The sequence below is a fragment of the Ochotona princeps genome, chromosome 19 (assembly GCF_030435755.1).
Source record: "Ochotona princeps isolate mOchPri1 chromosome 19, mOchPri1.hap1, whole genome shotgun sequence".
In the NCBI taxonomy this organism is placed as follows: Eukaryota; Metazoa; Chordata; class Mammalia; order Lagomorpha; family Ochotonidae; genus Ochotona; species Ochotona princeps.
The window spans coordinates 6,532,610-6,549,091 of NC_080850.1; the positions used below are offsets into that span (position 1 = coordinate 6,532,610).

Here is a 16,482-nt window from a genome sequence, read left to right on the forward strand (position 1 = left end):
GTGTCTGCAGCCATGCACTTAGGAGGGAGCTCTGACACACAGAAGGAACTCATGCTGTGGCAGCCACCCCAACCCTCTAGAGTCGCCACTTTAGATCCATGCCCTAACATGTTCTCACATTGTCATCTTGGAGCTCTTGGTCTGCTCAGCTACAAAATGGGAACAGTGATGGTACCATGGTGATGGTAGCATCAGGACCCAGCCAAGGCGCCTCTGCCCCAGCAAGGTGTCGCCCTCCAGAAACACGCAGGTGTTCTGAGGAAGAGACTCAGAGTGGACACGAGCAGCAGCCAGGGAAACAGCAGAGCCAGTTTCCCTCCATTGACCCAACTGCTGGCACCCACAGAGCCCAATGCGCAAGGTAGAGGCGTTTTGAATCTTTACTCTGCTTCCAACCCAAACGTTCACCCTTCGCCCTAGACCAAGCCCTGGGCAAGAAGACCTTGAAGAACGGATCCTCCAAACGTAACAAAGGCAGATTCTCTACTCGCCAGTGGGAGCAACTGAGGAGAGAAACACCAAACCCTACATAGCCCTGGACCCACCCACTACCCCCTTTGACCAGACAGCCTGTGCCTGGCCAAACACAACATGGAGGACTAATCAATAAACTGCAGGCTCCTTAAGTTGGTGGTGAGGGGACACTTTTGTCTGTTGTGTTGCATGAATTGCAGCATTCAGATGAGGGCTTGGCACATGTGTTGGATGGATAAACTCATCGGTGAGGGGCCATGTCATAGCATAGCTGGCTGGTCCTCTGCCTGCAGCACCAGCATCCCACATGGACACTGGTTTGAGCTCTGGCTCCATTTCCGATCCAGCTCTCTGATGGTGCACCTGGGAAAGTAGCAGAGGATGGCTCAGGAGCTTGGGGCACATAGGAGATCTGGAAGAAGCTCAGGCCCTAGGCTTTGGCCAGGCTCAACCCTAATTATCACAGCTATCTGGGGAATGAACCAGCGGGTGGAAGATTCTCTCTCTCCTCCTTTCTACAGATCTACTTTCCAAACAAATTTCTTTAAATAAACATTTATAATTTCTTTAAATAAATATATATATTCAAGAGATATATATATATATCTTGAAAATCAGTGAGCCAATGGAAGAGAGCATCAATGGATTCCCAGAAGTGAAGTCCCCCAAGGATGGTGACACAGCCTCAGCACAGTGCAGGTACCAAGGAAATCTCATGCATGAATAATTGAGTCAAACACAGAATCGGTGACTTTCACCATCTGTCTGAAGTCAAAGGTTTTCCCCAGCCACCCCCAAGGCTGTCATTCCTGTTGCCTTCAGTGGTATCTGATGCACAGGGTGGGGAGTGGGGTCTGTTGAGCAATCCACAAAAGACCCCACCACAGGGCAAAGACAATAGAGTTACCTAAAGGAAGCACACACAGGCCACCCTGCCCAAGCCTTGTCCCTGCAACCCGCCCCACTCCACACACCCCAACCACCACGCACTTCCTGCTTGTTTGTTTTTTTAAATAATTGGTCAGTTGTTTTTAATTGTTGAGGCAGTAATACTTGGTTCATGAAACTGCAATATACAGAGAGGTGAAATAAATAGCTTATATATATATATAATATATATAATATAGCTGGTTTTAAAATACCCCCTTATCATTGGCGTACTAGGTCACGTGAGTCATGAAAGTCATAGCAGCATCCTCCTGAACTTGAGCAAGGCAGGGTCGCCGTGATTGGACGAGGCCGTCTGTCGTCGGAAGGTCGAGGCGCGGAGAACTCCCGGGGGGCACGCCTTCCCTGCGCGGTGTCTCGGGACAGCTTGCAGTGGATAATAAATAAACAACTGCAAACCAGAGAGCGATTTTTGTTGGAGTCTGGGGTGGGGTGGGATGGACTGGGGACAAGTTGTTGGGGGGAGGGAGTGCCACTTTCTCTTTCTTTGTTTTCTGTTTTTTTTTTTTTTTTCAGAACCTTTGGGAAAAAGGACTTTGGTTTCTCAGAGCGTCGGTTTCCTCATTCAAGTCCTCTTCAAGGGGACGAATTTCGAGTCTTCCTCGGTTCCTAGAGAGAGGCAAGCACCGATGGGTCGACCACAGTCCCCTTGGCATGAGTCTTTTGTCTGGGGGGGGAGGGGGACGTTCAAGTCAATGATAAAATCCGTAGCGTCCCTCTCCCTGAAAGTTTTGGTTCAGTCTTTGTCTTCTTTTAAACACAATGTACAAAAATAAAGCTTCTTCCTTATTTTTTTTTTATGTAAAAATATTCCTCTGATGCAGTTCTCTGGGGCTGTGAGCACGGGCTGGGGGGCCTAGCCAGGGTGCGTGGGGCGGATCCGCCGTGACCGCTTGGTCACTGTGGTGTACTTGAAGGGTTTCTGCGGCTCAGCCTGCCCCTTGGGGTAGCGCTTCATGAAGTGCACGTCCTGCTGGTTTTCCCGGGTCTTGGGGCCCTTCCGGGGGCGCCCCTTCTTGGTGAAGCCCACATACCAGCCTGAGTACTTGGCCGACATGAGGGCTGTGTAGTTGTTCTCCAGGACCTTCTCGATGAACACACACTCCTTGCTTGTGCCATCGGGCTGCAGGGAGAGCAGAAGAGGGGAACAGCGTTAATGGCGGAGCCGCTCCAGGTACCTGCTAAGGCTCTTCAGGATGACTGTGACAGGTGTAGCTGGCTGGGGTGGGGTGGGGACGTGGGGGGTTGGGGACAGAAAACTACCAAGAGCAAACTTCAGGGGTAAGAGAGATTCAGGCTACATCCACCCAGCAGGATCCCAGTGCAGGGTCATCGGATGTCATCTGGGAAATGGAGAAGGATGAACCCAACCAGATACCCAGGGTGACCAGCTACCCAAAGTGGGGATTCCCACTGCAGTGACTTAGCAGGAGTCTTTCCACATGGCAGATTTACAAGGCAATGTTCAAGTGGGCCTAGGAGAAGGTTCCCAGAGATCTTTGCATAAGTGATTCTCCCAAAACACTCGCAGATTTAAACTTCAGTATGTAAGCTTAAAGCAGACGCAGCCATTTGACCCCTAGAGGGAAAATCCAGCACAGAGAGAGAAAAGCTAAGAGGAAGAGTGAGAGAAACCAACTTCTGGACCCAGCCACATCGGAAGGTTAGTTAGCTCCCTATTGCATGGTCCATACAGTCTCATTTGCTTTCCACCAGCGGACATGGTGTTCCATCAGCTGCAATAGAAATGAGTCCTGCCAGATTTGCACAAAGCCTGACATGAAGTCAGCTACTTGACTGCAGCTCCACTCCATCGTGACCCATTCCAGTATCAATTACAGTTAATGTAATTGATAATGGGATCATTTTTAACACTTGCTATGAAGTATGGTGGGGTTGGGGCGGTGGTGGTGGAGGGCTTCCAAAAAGTAAAAAAGATGTTGTCTAACCATACTGTAAGATCTGGACCCCAGGTTCTGCGGTCTTGGGATGCCCAGCAGATGTATGAACTACCGTTGAAGACAGGTACCCTGGCCAAGGAGTACCAGAGGCCAAATGTGTGTCCTCAACCTGGTTCATTCCAGTGTCAAGCCCTCGGGATCCTCGCTACTAAGCAGGAACAAGAAGGCAGGTCCTTCAGTGCCCCGGAGATGAGCCCAGCACCTGGCAGGACATGGCTGGGCTACTACAGAAGAACAGGTGGCTATGACCAGGCTGAGCCGATATGGACCAAGGGCAGTGGGAAGTCAGGGCTTTGGGTGTCTTCCCTGGGCTTCAGTCCCATCGCTCAATGGGAGCGAGTGGGAAACACACAAAGTTGGAAGGCCTGAATTAGCAGCACTTGAGTTTCCAACTGACATGTCCAAATTTAGGCCGGGCCCACTCCTCGTTCCGGATGGACGCCTAGCCAAGTTGGAAGCCCAGCAGTCTGGCTGCATACGGAGACTGAGGTGCGAGTTCCAGCCTTTTGTTTGAAGTGGAAAACGGGCTGGAGCTTCCAGGAACGTTCACCTTTAAGCAGAGGGCAAGCCCGGGCCCTTGAAGTCAAAGTGCTGAACTCGGCAGAAAGGAAACTCTCTCTGAAGGACAAGACCTGCCCAGGAGACTGCGGAAGAACGCGCAGGGGGGCAGGCACGGGAGGCACGCTTGGCGCTCAGAGGACAGTCTGCGTAGGGACAGTGGGAGGAGCTACTGTGAGTGAAGCTGCGGCAAATGTTCAAGGCAGGAAGAGAGGAGCCGAGCTCTGGGTCCCCCATGGCAAATGCTGGAAGGTTCCTGCCCAAACTGAGTCAAGGTAATTGACATATTCTCAACAGAACAGTTGGGAAAAATTCAACCAGGGTACTTCTTCAACCTAGGATTCCTGCCACTACCTGAAGAACTGCTTTCCTTTCTCAGGGCTTACAGAAACTGCCTCTTCTGAGAAGGCTTCCCATATTGAAATGCCTGTTGGAGATCTGACAGCCCCACTTCCAGTCCAATGCATCCTGGTAGACAGCAGAGAATGGCTCAAGTGCCTGAGCCACTGACACCTGGAGGAGACCCAGACAGAGTTCTGGGCTGCTGGTTTGGGTATAACCCTTGGTTAATGCAGGCATTTGGAGAGTGAACCAGTAGATGGAAAATCAACATCTCTCTCTCTCTCTCTCTCTCTCTCTTTAGTTTTCTTGTAGATGAAAAGAAATACATGAATATTATTTTCAAAAGAATGTTTAGGGAAAAAAATGCCTTCATTCAAGTACCAGCTTTATGGATCTCTGGGACACCATCTCCTCTTCCCACTTCCCAACACAGCAATTTTGCACCTGCCACTTCATGAGTCCCGAAGCTTCCCCAAACCAGGCTAGCCTCTTAGCTGCACCCATTGCCTGAGCACAGGCCCCAGCCAAGACAGGCATACCCATAGCATTTGTGCTCAGAAGGCCAGCTTCACCAGGATGGAAGCAGAGGGGTGACACAGCACAGTAGACCAGGAAATAGACCTGTGACCACGTCCCAGTGCCGGGCGTGAGCTATGGAAGGCAGAGCGATCAGGGGCAGGCACGGAGCTGAAGGCCGGAGAGCTCCCCCGGCCCACTGAGGCTTCCTACGCACTCATTCACTCTCATTCAGCCTGTACACATTTGCACTTCTTTCTTTTCTTTTTTTTTTTTTTTTCATTGTCATAGTCAGAGATTTTTCTCTCCCCAAATGCTTGCAAAGGCCAGAGGTGGTCCCAGATAAAGCCAGGAGTCTAGAACTCAAGCTGGATCTCCTATAGGGTGGCAGGAATCCAGCGACTTGAGCCATTGTTGCTGCCTTCTAAGGTCTTTGCTAGCACAGTAGGAAGCTGCAGTTGGCAATCTGCGCAGGGCATCGAATCCAGATACTCCACACGGGATGCGGGTATCCCAACTGCTAGGCTAAACGCCTTCCCCTATGGGTGTTTCAAACATCTCTTGCAGGTAACTGGCAGGGTCCTGCAGGGGGTGAGGAGCACAGGTCAGGGTCAAGGTGAGGTGCAGCCTGCGCTAGCAATGCAGCTGCTTTCACGGTCAGCAGCCTACTATCATCCCAGGCTCCGCAGCTGGTGTGCACAGGGCTCCTGTGCTAGAGCAGTGGGACCTGCAGCCAGTCATCGCAACTGAACCAAGGGTTCCCAGAGTCAAGCCCTGGCTGCCACCCAAGTTCCAGCCATTGCAGGCATGTGGAAAAATGAACCAGCAGACGGGAGCTCTCTGTCTCGGCTTCTGTGTCTGTCTCTGTTTCTCCACTTAAAAAAGAAATGGCTCTGTGCTGTGCAGTTATCCCACTAATGCAACTTTAAAAAAAAAATCTGTGCTTGCCCCCCCCCCCCAATTCTGTATTTAGAGAGTAAGCAAATAATCTGCGCCAGGACCCAGGCTTTAATCCTCTTTCTCGTACTCCCACCTCCAGCCTCGTCTTCCCTTTTCTTCTATTGGCTCTGCAGTCTGCATCTTGGTATCACCGGCAACTGGGTCCAGCCTTCCCTGAAACAATGACTTCCTGGACCTTCTTGAACTATGAAAGCAAAAACCTCCCCTTCTGCTTCAGGCATTCTGAGATAATGTTTTAGTCATTCATGTGCTCCAAAGGGGTCTGTAATTTTGTGTTGCCCTAATGAAGCCCTGATGGCAGTCCCACAGGTAGGGACAGGTGGGAAAATTCCTTCTGGGTAGAGCCTTCCAGAGATGGGTGACAATGTTCAGCACACAACGCTAGATACCCAGGTACTATTGATGGAAGCCCAGAAAGTAGCACCCCCTCCCTGCATGAGAGGAGAGCCCCTAGAGAGGTGGCAAGGAGAAGGATGGGGCACCGGAGCATGCAGGGTCAGATACGATGAAGCAGAGGGAGCAAGTGCATTTGGAAAGGCTCTGCCAAGGGCACCATGCACCTGTCACAGACACGGAGAGGTGGCACCTTGAGTAGAGACAGCCCAAGTTCCTTCTGTGCCACTGCAAGGGACCTGGAGCCAGGGCTAAGGCCAGGGGTTCCCACAGGTGAAGGAGCAACCTTACAGTCCAGTATTCATTTAACAGATGAGGACACAGGCTCTGCGAGGTCAGGACTCTGACGTACTGACCCAATGGGCATAATTTGGGCTGGAGGCTGAGCATCAATTCTCAGAAAACAGGAACCACATTTTTGCTTCTTTGGTGTTTCTCATGCCTTTGGGACATAACACAGAGCTCAGATGGATGTGTGTGACAAGAACTGGCCCTTGAGGTACTCCCAGCCTAGTGAAGGGGAAGGGGGTGGGGCACAGTGTTTAAGACAGAGGACAGGGAGACAGCCAGCCTAGCAGGTGGGCACCAGAGGGCAGACAGCAGGGCTGTAGTTGCCCAAAGGGCAGGGAAGGCTAGAGGCTACTCAGGACCCAACCACACAGAGAGACAGAACACTGGCCACAGAGAAGGCAACTGGGAGAAGGTCCCAAGTTCTACCCTGGGAATGTGGACAGCTGGCCAGGCCCCTGAGTGTCCCATCAAGGGTTGGGAGTAGATGGCAGGGATCCACCCATGGGTGTTCAAGCTGGGCTGAGGGCAGAAGGCAAGTAGAAACCCTTATCTGTGGTTTGGAGCATGGAGAACGGAAAGACTGGTGATAGAGCCCAAGACTGGGACCCAGCACAGGAGCCAGGATTGCCAGAAGGTGTGAGAGCGGGACAGAGGCAGGTGTGAGGGAAGGAAGGGACCCAGAGCCACCAGTCAGGAGGGGAATCCTGGGACCAAGCCTGACTGTGCAGCAAGGCAGCCCAACAGCCTATGGCTTCCAGGGTCAGGAACCAGACAGGGGCTGGCGGCTCAAGACAGGTGGCTGAGGGGGTGCCCTCGGCATGTGGGGGTCAGCCCAGGAGAAAGGGGCCTGCAGGGATGGAGCGGGAAGGTGGAAAGGGGGTAGAGGCCAGGGATAGGGGGTCGGTGGTCGTGGGAGAGCCAGGAACAGCAAGGGGCCCGGGCCAGCCTCCCCTCACCATCACCGCTGCTTGCGCCAGCTGAACCGTCCCCAAAACTCATGCCGAGGGGCAGGAAACCGGAGCCGACTCCCGTGGAAGCAGTGACTCAGCGTCCCGGCCAGCCGGCGGGCGGCGGCGGCGAGCGGCCCGGGTTGGGGCTGCTCCTGTGACCCGGGAGGGCGAACCCTCCTGGGGTCAGGATGCCGGGAACCGCGCCGCCGGGCGGGCGCGTGGGCACCGGGCGCGGGCGCCGCGCCGGAGGGAAGCGCGCCCCAAACCCCAGGCAGGTCGGGTCTGGGAGCCAGCCCGGGCGGGCAGGAGAACAAAGCGCCTGACGCGGGACGGGCCGGGCCGGGCCGCCGCAGGAAGCGGCCGTCCAGGCCTGGGGGGGCCCCCGGGCGCCCCGCCCGGCCCGGGCCCCGGCCCCGACCCCGCGCCGGCCGCCGGCCCCGCCACGGCCCAGAGTGAATCACTAATTGAAACCACTCCTGGGCCCCGGACCACGCTCTCAGGATCGCCATTATTTTGCTCTTTGAGCCGCTTTGCTTGCTATGGGTAGTGCCTCTGGAACCTTTTCCTGCCAACCTGGGTTCTGAATCTCACCTTAGCATTCGTGTGAGACCTGGGCCAGGGTGTGGCCAGGCCTCAGCTTTCCCATCTATGAAAGGGGCTGGTAGTAGGAGGGTGGTCTTTTTTAACATTTTTTTTTCTTTGCTCAATGACTGGCAAAAAAATAAGTGCTCAAATTATCGGATGAGTGTTCCCTTTTACTATTAGCAATTTATCCCTGCTTTTGGGGTATCCTCCAAAATATTACGGTGACAACATCTTAGCTGTTCCACACTCCCCAGCCACCTGGGCATGAGTTGATAGATTTGAGATTTAGTTAAAAGCAAAATCATGGCTTTGGCAAGGCTGTGGCCACCTGTTCCCCCATCCCCCAAATGTTACCCCAAACAAGTGGCATTCCTTACCAGTCAGAACGGGCCACAGGGGAGTGAGTAGAGTAGAAGGGGACAGAAAGCATGACCTCAACACAGAGCTACAACCACTACCACCTTGCCCTTGACATCAGCCCACGGGAGCCAAAGGCATGACCTTCAAGAAGAGAGGGGTCACAGCAGAGTGGCAGCCCCAGAGGCCTTAACGCCCCCCACCCACCCACGCCACTCCCACATGTACCACCCAAGATTGGGTATTCAAATCCCTTGCCTGTGCTGGAATTCCATGGTCTTCCTAAAATGCTAGAACCCTTAGGTCAGGTGCTGACAAGGTAGAGGGCTCTGGACACTTCCCCTGCTCACTCCAGCCCCTGCTCCCTAGGGCTCAGCTGCTCATGAGCAGGACAGAGCTCCACATCCCCAGGAAGCTCAGGGCCCTCTGTGCTCAAGGGAATGGTGGCCCTGGGGTGAATGGGGTGAAGGCAAGAGATGGCAGTGGGGCTCCCTGGTACTCACACTCCCTCTCCCTCAACTGCAGCTGGTGACTGTGTGTGTGTGTGTGTGTGTGTGTTGCTCACTCACCGAATCTCTTTTCCCTTTGGGGTTAAAAGGGCCCTGGTCACATTGTCCCAGGACCCCAGGGCTTCAAGGGGGGACCCCAAGCTTGCCGGACACTGCGGCCCATCACTCACCTTCCCCACGAGCTTGCCTTTGCGGTTCATGCACAGGTAGAATTCCGTCTCCTTGCCCTTGATCCGGACTTGACTACCGAAGGTATCTGTCTCTACTAGGAGCTGGGCTTCGAAAGGCAGAGGAAAAACAACATACGCTTTTTAACCAGGGGCAATGAACAATGGCTTGGTCTATAGGCTCAATGGTGTGGTCCCTCACCCCAGCCCAGGAGGTTGAGGGGATGAGGGGGATTTCCTTGGAGGTAGCACTGGGTCCTGGCAGCAGTGGAGATGGAGGCTCCCAGATGGCTCCCGTAGTAGGAGAGTCTGCCCCTTTCACCCTCTGCTGCGTCAGCATCAAGGTACACAGCTGCTCAGCCCCATTTCTCAAAGCAAGACAGCCAAGACCCCAGAGGAAGGAGAGGCCTGGAACCAAGGGACAGACAGGTGCACAGGCATGCAGGCACACACACATATAAACACATGTGTGTGCACCTACATACATGTGTATACATGTTGTGTGTGAGTGTGAGCATGTACGCACCTGGCACACAGGCACACATATCCTGTGTTGAGGGACAACAGCTACCTCCTCCAAAAGCTCCCGGGCCACTTCCCCCCAGGGCAGACACCTGACCCCCTGCTCATGCCCCCTTGCCACCTCCATCCTAGCTACCGCAAGCTGTATTCTCCCACTTTCCTCAGTCAAAGTAACCAACAAAGTTCAAGGCTGGGGAGCCCAGAAACTCCACGCAAGACAGTTTTCCCTGGTCCAGGCCAAGAAACTCCTTGGAAGACACTCCTGTTCCAAAGAGCCATCCCCAACCCTGAGATGGAGTGTTGACCCCCAAAGCCCTGAGCGGCCAAAGAGCAACTATGGCTTGTACCTGCTGCACCCTAGTATGGTGCTGTCCCTGGGCCTGGGTCCCCAGCACCACCTCTCCACCCCCACCTCACTCCCCACCAAAGCTGCTCTCCTGAGCTGTGGCTTTCCCCCTCCCCGTGCTGTGCTCACATTCCCTCCCCTGACCGCTTTGCTTCTTTGCACCTGCCCTTCCCGCACCCACAAAAGTTTAAGGTCAGTGACAAGGGACTCGCTTCTCCAATAACAAGAATCCTAGCCCCAGATGCCTTAGCGTGCTTATGTTCTTGGAGCCACAATGAAGGTACCTCGGTACTCCTAAAATGCTCGACCTAGGATCTTAATTATTTTTCTTTACAAATATATAGACCCCAGTGCCTGCTGTGAAAATTACAACCATCTGGAAGGCACAATTTCCAAGAATGAATCTAACCCTCCTTGGACACCACTGCTAATTAAAATACGATCCCCACCTTTCCGAGGGAAAAGCAAAGAAGAATTTACATAAAATTTAAAGATCCAACAAGAATTCGGTAATTCTAGAAACAAGGAGAGGCGTGTTCATTTCCTTGCCTTCCCCCATCCCCAGGACACACTGAGGGTCAGGGGATGCAACCCCACTGCCCTTTCATTCTAATCCCTGTGATTTCCTCTGTTGGCTATGTCCCAGGCATGAGACAGCACAGCATCTCTGTGACTTCTCCCTCCATCTCATCACAGAGCTCAAGCCCCACTACACAGGTCAGGACTCTTCCAAGAGTTTCTGATAAGGCCTTCGGAATGAACAGATCTGCTTCTAAGCCTCAGTTGATGCACCTTCAAAATGGACATAAACCTTGATCTTCAGGACTGCACAAAGTGATGTTGCAAATTGCTTAAGCTCCCTGTTCTTGGAGGTTGGGGGAAGGGAAAACTTGGCATCACGCTCTTAGTTTGCTAAAAACTACAAAACTGGGTAGTTTTCCTAATAGAAAAACACTATGGAAACACAGTTTGGGGGGTGGGGACCTGATGTGTGCACAAGGGCATGAGGTAGAATGGAATTTGCCTCCCAGTTCCTGCTGGTCCTGTGCTTTGACCAGAGCTTCCCCAGTGTCCTCCAGGGTGTCTGGCATCTCACACTGGGACATGCATCGGAAAATACCTTCCAATGACTCCTGAGCTGCACCTGCTTACAGTGCATGAGAGCCCGACCAAGCCAAGTGTCTTATCTGCATTTTACAGTACAGGAAACTGAAGCTAGGCAGGCCTTCCAGCTATCAGGATGGCCTGCCCCTTTGCCCTGGGGGCTCCCAAAGAGAGGTCTCTAAACACAACCCCCTCCTTCCCCCTATACTACCCAGGGGCCAGAGTCGCAGCAGGAAGCCCCCGCCTCTGCAAAGGGCCCAAGCCTGGGGCAGAACTGGCCCGTGCGCATTGGTGTGTGCACAGCAGAGCTGATGAGCCGCACCCCACCACCCCCGCCCCACCGCCTCTGAGCCTGGGGAGGGTCTGGGCCCACAGACCCGCTCCAGGGGAGCCGACAGTCTGTTCTCTCCGACTGGCCGCAGCCTGCGATGGGCCGACCAAGACTCCGCTTGGTGCATGACATCATGAGCAGGGAGCCGGGCCAGAATTATGTCAAGTCTTTGGGGAGCCATAGCATAGCAGTTCTCAGAGAGAGGAGGGAAAGGTGGAGGAGGAGGGGGGAGAGAGAGGGGGAAGACTCCACCCAGCCCAGGTTCACTCCAGAGCCTGCCTGGTCCTCAGCTTCTCTGGCCTGTGAAACCACTTCCCCCTTTCAGGAGCCAGAAGCCTCAGAGGCTCAGCTCCCAGTACCTGCAGGCAACTCAGCATCTCTCTCCTCTCATCAGACCTCTGACCTGAGCAGTTCCAGCTCCTGCCCCAGGCCACTCGCAGCAACCCAGGCACCAGCCCGATGCAAATGTCACTTTCAAGAACTTCCTTGAAACTTTCTCCACTCTACTATAAAAATTACTTCAAAGAAAATCTATACTCCTTTCCCACCCCCACAGTCCCCCCTGGGCCAGCCCAGCCACGGCCTCCTCCTCTTCTGACACAGCTTCACACACTCCTGCCTCGGGGCCTTCCCATTTGCTGCTTCCCTCTGTCCAGAACTTTCCGTGGTAGCTCCCTCATGCCTAGGTTGCCACACAAATGCCACCTCCTCCAGGCCATCTCCCATGATTGATCACACTGCACTGCCTTTTCTATGCCCTCTTCTCAACAACAACAACAACACAGGGCTCACCTGCTGACTGCCTGCCTCGCAGAAGGTTCCCTGGGATGAGAACTTCTCTGACTGACTCACTGGGCCAATGCCCAGCCCTACTAAATGACCAGTAAGTCAGTCTTAGTGCACAAGAAATGTTTGGTTAAGACAACACTTCGGGGGCCCGGCGGCGTGGCCTAGCGGCTAAAGTCCTCGCCTTCAATGCCCCGGGATCCCATATGGGCGCCGGTTCTAATCCCGGCAGCTCCACTTCCCATCTAGCTCCCTGCTTGTGGCCTGGGAAAGCAGTTGAGGACGGCCCAAAGCTTTGGGACACTGCACCCGCGTGGGAGACCTGGAAGAGGTTCCTGGTTCCCGGCACAGGATCGGTGCGCACCGGCCTGTTGCGGCTCACTTGGGGAGTGAATCATCGGACGGAAGATCTTCCTCTCTGTCTCTCCTCCTCTCTGTGTATCTGACTGTAATAAAATAAATAAATCTTTTTTTTAAAAAAAAGAAGAAGACAGTACTTTGGGTGCTCTCATCCCATATTGGGGTCTCTACTCCTAAATCTGGCTTCCTGGTGACAGCTCAAGTGCTTGGGCCTCTGACACCTGTATGGAGATCTGGACAGAGTTCCCAGCTCCTGGTTTCAGCCTGGCTCAACCCCAACTTGTTGCAGCTATGTGGGGAGTGAACCACATAGCTCTCTCTCTCTTTATCTCTCTCTCTCTCACACACACGCACACACACACACACACACACACACACACACACACACACACACACACACGGTAGAGAAGGCCAGGGTTAACACAGGTGCCACCCTCAAAGGTTTTGATACACCTGACCCCTGTCATCACTCATACCACCTGTCGCAGTCCTGGGCTCACACCCTTCCCTGCGCCCCTGGTCTCAGTGGCAGACAGCCCTAACTGGGCTGGAACCAGGTGACCACTAAGGCTTCCTGTTACTAAGTGTCAGCGGCAACCCACACACATGCAGAGCTTACAACATGCTGGCCACCGCTCCTGCTGCCGTCCATCATCCAAGCCTCCCAGTAATCCTGTGAGCTTCCGGTTCTCATTGGGATCCCACAGTCACACAGAGATGGAACTAAAGTCCAAATCCTGGCAAGCCAAGCCAGGCATCCCTACCCTGGGGAAGTACATGGACACAAGTTACTGGGGCAGAGCATCTTCCCTTTGGCACCTTTGCAGGCAGAAGCCCGTGCGTGGACAGCCATAAAATGGGGGCCTATCCCACACCCAGCTGTATTTGTAAAAGACAGTGAGGGGATTGGTGCCATGGAAGACATTTAAAGAGCCCATACTGAGATGGAGAAGCTCCCAGGAGCATCCAGAGCTGGCTCCAGCCACAGGGGAGGAGGCAGGGAGAGCTGGTGATCTGGTCCAGAACCAGGGGGGCAGCGCGCCCTCAGCTGGCGAGCTACCCTGAGACAAGGGCCCACAGGGCCGGTCCCCCCAACCCTACCCTACCCTGTCCTGCCAGTCCCCACACCCAGGGCTGAGCAGGAGCCCAGTGCCTGCTCACGGCTGCAGGTCAGCAGCGAAGCAAGCACCAAGGGCTCACTCCCTTTTTCAGCATCGGGGCAAAGGGAAAAAAAGAAAAGTGAAGATAAAAGATCTGAGAAGCAACACAGGGCTATGCAATCTCCTGTAGTCCCTCCTGCCCATGTCCCTAGAATCTCTGTAATAAAAGACAAAAATTACTTTAGAATTTGGCATTGTGATATAATGGATAAGCTGCCTCCTTTTCTGCTAGCATCCCATAAGAGAGCCAGTTCAAGTCCCAGCTGCTCCACTTCTGACCCAGCTCCCTACCGATGCACCTGGAAAGTAGCACAAGATGGCTCAAGTGCTTAGGCTCCTGCAATCACATGGGAGACCTGGAAGAAGCTCCTGGCTCCTGGCCTTTGCTTGGTGCAGCCTTGGCCATTGTGGCCATCTAGGAAGTAAATCAGCAGAAAAAAGATATCTCTCCCCCACCCCTCTCTAACTCTTTCAAATAAATAAATCTTTTTTTCTTTCAAAAATCCACTATTTGGGCCCAGCGGCGTGGCCTAGCGGCTAAAGTCCTCGCCTTGAAAGCCCCGGGATCCCATATGGGCGCCGGTTCTAATCCCGGCAACTCCACTTCCCATCCAGCTCCCTGCTTGTGGCCTGGGAAAGCAGTCGAGGATGGCCCAATGCATTGGGACCCTGCACCCGCGTGGGAGACCTGGAAGAGGTTCCAGGTTCCCGGCATCGGATCGGCACGTACCAGCCCGTTGCGGCTCACTTGGGGAGTGAATCATCGGACGGATGATTTTCCTCTCTGTCTCTCCTCCTCTCTGTATATCTGGCTGCAATAAAAATGAATAAATCTTTTAAAAAATCCACTATTTAAAAAGTTAGTAATAAAAGCAAATATTCCCTTGACCCAAAATAACGGACCTGTGTTTTAAGAGTCAGAGCATAGTCTGGCTCATCAGATGCTCCCAGCAACCCTATGAGGGTTTAAAGAGTGATGCTACTCAGCCTTTAACAATGAAGACCAAGAAAAAAAGATGTTTAAGATGAAGGTTATGTAAATTTTAACAATTTTACTACATCTAATGTTCAAAATAGTCATCATCACATGATGTTTTTATATCCATTGCATTTTGAGTATGTAAGCTGTTCTAGCAACTCATTTTGGAAAATTGCAATTAACAGTCTTGACAGCAGTTTATTAATGAATGCGTTCTTTACTAAAATGCAAAAAAAGTTACAAACATTTTATATACATTTTAGTTGGTTTCTGATTTCATTGTTAAAAACTTTCTTACTACAAAATTATATTGTTATGCAGTTATCTGGATACCATTTTAATGAAAATCTGATTTTATAAAATGACATGTAAAAGTGCTATGTACAATTGTCAGATTTAATGAATATATATATATCATCCTTTTTATTGACTCATTATGTTTTCTTGTTTGGCTTTTTAGTGTGTTTTTCCCATATGCATGTATCTATCAAAGGGTAGCTGGCCTGCTCCAGTAATTCAAATAAATGGAATCATACATCAAAAAAAAAAAAAAGAGTGATGCTACTCTAACAGATGAAAACAGTAAGGTTGTCATCTGCACAGCTTGGTGACACAGCTTGCCAGTGTCCCATAGGAGAGCCTAGGTCTCAGAGACAGTGGAAACGACAGGCACCCAGAGGTCTGTAGAGAGAAACATCCCCAAGCCGACAGGACTCAAATGGAGGAACCCAGGAGGACCAAGCTGGACAGAGCATGGGAGCCAAGGAGAAGCTGGGCACAGCGGGCACCCACCTTGGGCCCTTTGCGGGCTGCGCAAGGCAGCCAGCAGACCCCCACCAGGCCAGTGCTGACAGAGCTCTCTAGGCACTGGCCTCCAGGGAGGGAATGTCCTGGCCACAAAAGGCACTGGAGGTCACAGCACATCCGTCCTGCCTCCCTCCCTCTCTTCAGAAGGTGGAAAGGCGGGGAGAGGAAAGCCGTAGGGCAGGGGAAGGGAGATGTGGCTCTGCGAGACACATCTCTCTGCTCCCCAGTGGCCACACTTGCCTTTCTCTTAAAGTTCCCCCAAGGAGATACACTAGCTACACAGGAAACGAGACAGGAGGAGGGGTAATCAATAGCATCGATCAGCAGCGATCTGTCATCCTCACTGGGGCTCTCACATAGCCACTTCAGCCCCGGGGTCAGTGAAGCGTGGGTGGCCCTGCTCCTCACAGGGGACAAAATCTGTGGGCTCAGCAGGCAGGCAGGCAGGCAGGGGGCCATGATATGTACACGTCTGTGCTGGCCTGCGGGTCACCCTTGTCGTCATAGCACAGTGCGGGCAGGGAACAGCAAGCATCGCCCACGTACCACTGCAGGCTGAACTCTGTGCCCAGTAACCAAGGGGAGCATGTCAGGTGCACACACGTACACACACACACACACTCACATGCACACTGGGGCCCAGGCCCTTGTTGGTTCTAGCACACAGCAGCACCTCTATGCAAGACAAAGCCTCCATCTGTGAGGACAGGATAGGTAGGGAAGCAAGCCTGGCAGGGGACTGGGATGCAGAGTCTCTGAGAGTGGGCAGAGCAGAAGGCTGCATATGCACACAGAGGGGGAGCAAATCAGGAAGACATCCAGGAGGACAGCATTGCTTAGCACAAGAGCAGCTGAGCGACTGGGTACCACCAGGACGAAAGCAAGGACAAGGTCATAGTGTCAGGAGCTGGCAACAACAGCCCCTGCCGGCTGACCTAAGGACCAGCCTTCAATTGTAAGGGTAGTGGTATGACACAGCCTATGTTTCTTCAGATTGGACCATGGGGGCGGGGAGGGGAACGACTCAGAAAGGACAGGGGTCCCTGTGGCCTCTGCCACACAAGCAGTACCCCAGT

The 16,482-nt window shown here is 53.0% G+C and overlaps 1 protein-coding gene across 1 annotated transcript in view; it reads right to left on the reverse strand.

Annotated features, from left to right (window-relative positions):
- Positions 1-1,479: 1,479 nt before the first annotated feature.
- The window catches only part of FGF18 (fibroblast growth factor 18), a 33,277-nt gene continuing 18,274 nt past the window's right edge, over positions 1,480-16,482 (reverse strand). The window contains exons 4-5 of the mRNA XM_004587429.2: positions 9,015-9,121; positions 1,480-2,545 (exon numbers count right to left, since the gene is read on the reverse strand). Coding sequence (XP_004587486.1) covers positions 2,279-2,545; positions 9,015-9,121 — 374 coding nt within the window. The 3' untranslated portion in view covers positions 1,480-2,278. The remainder of the gene's footprint in view (positions 2,546-9,014; positions 9,122-16,482) is intronic.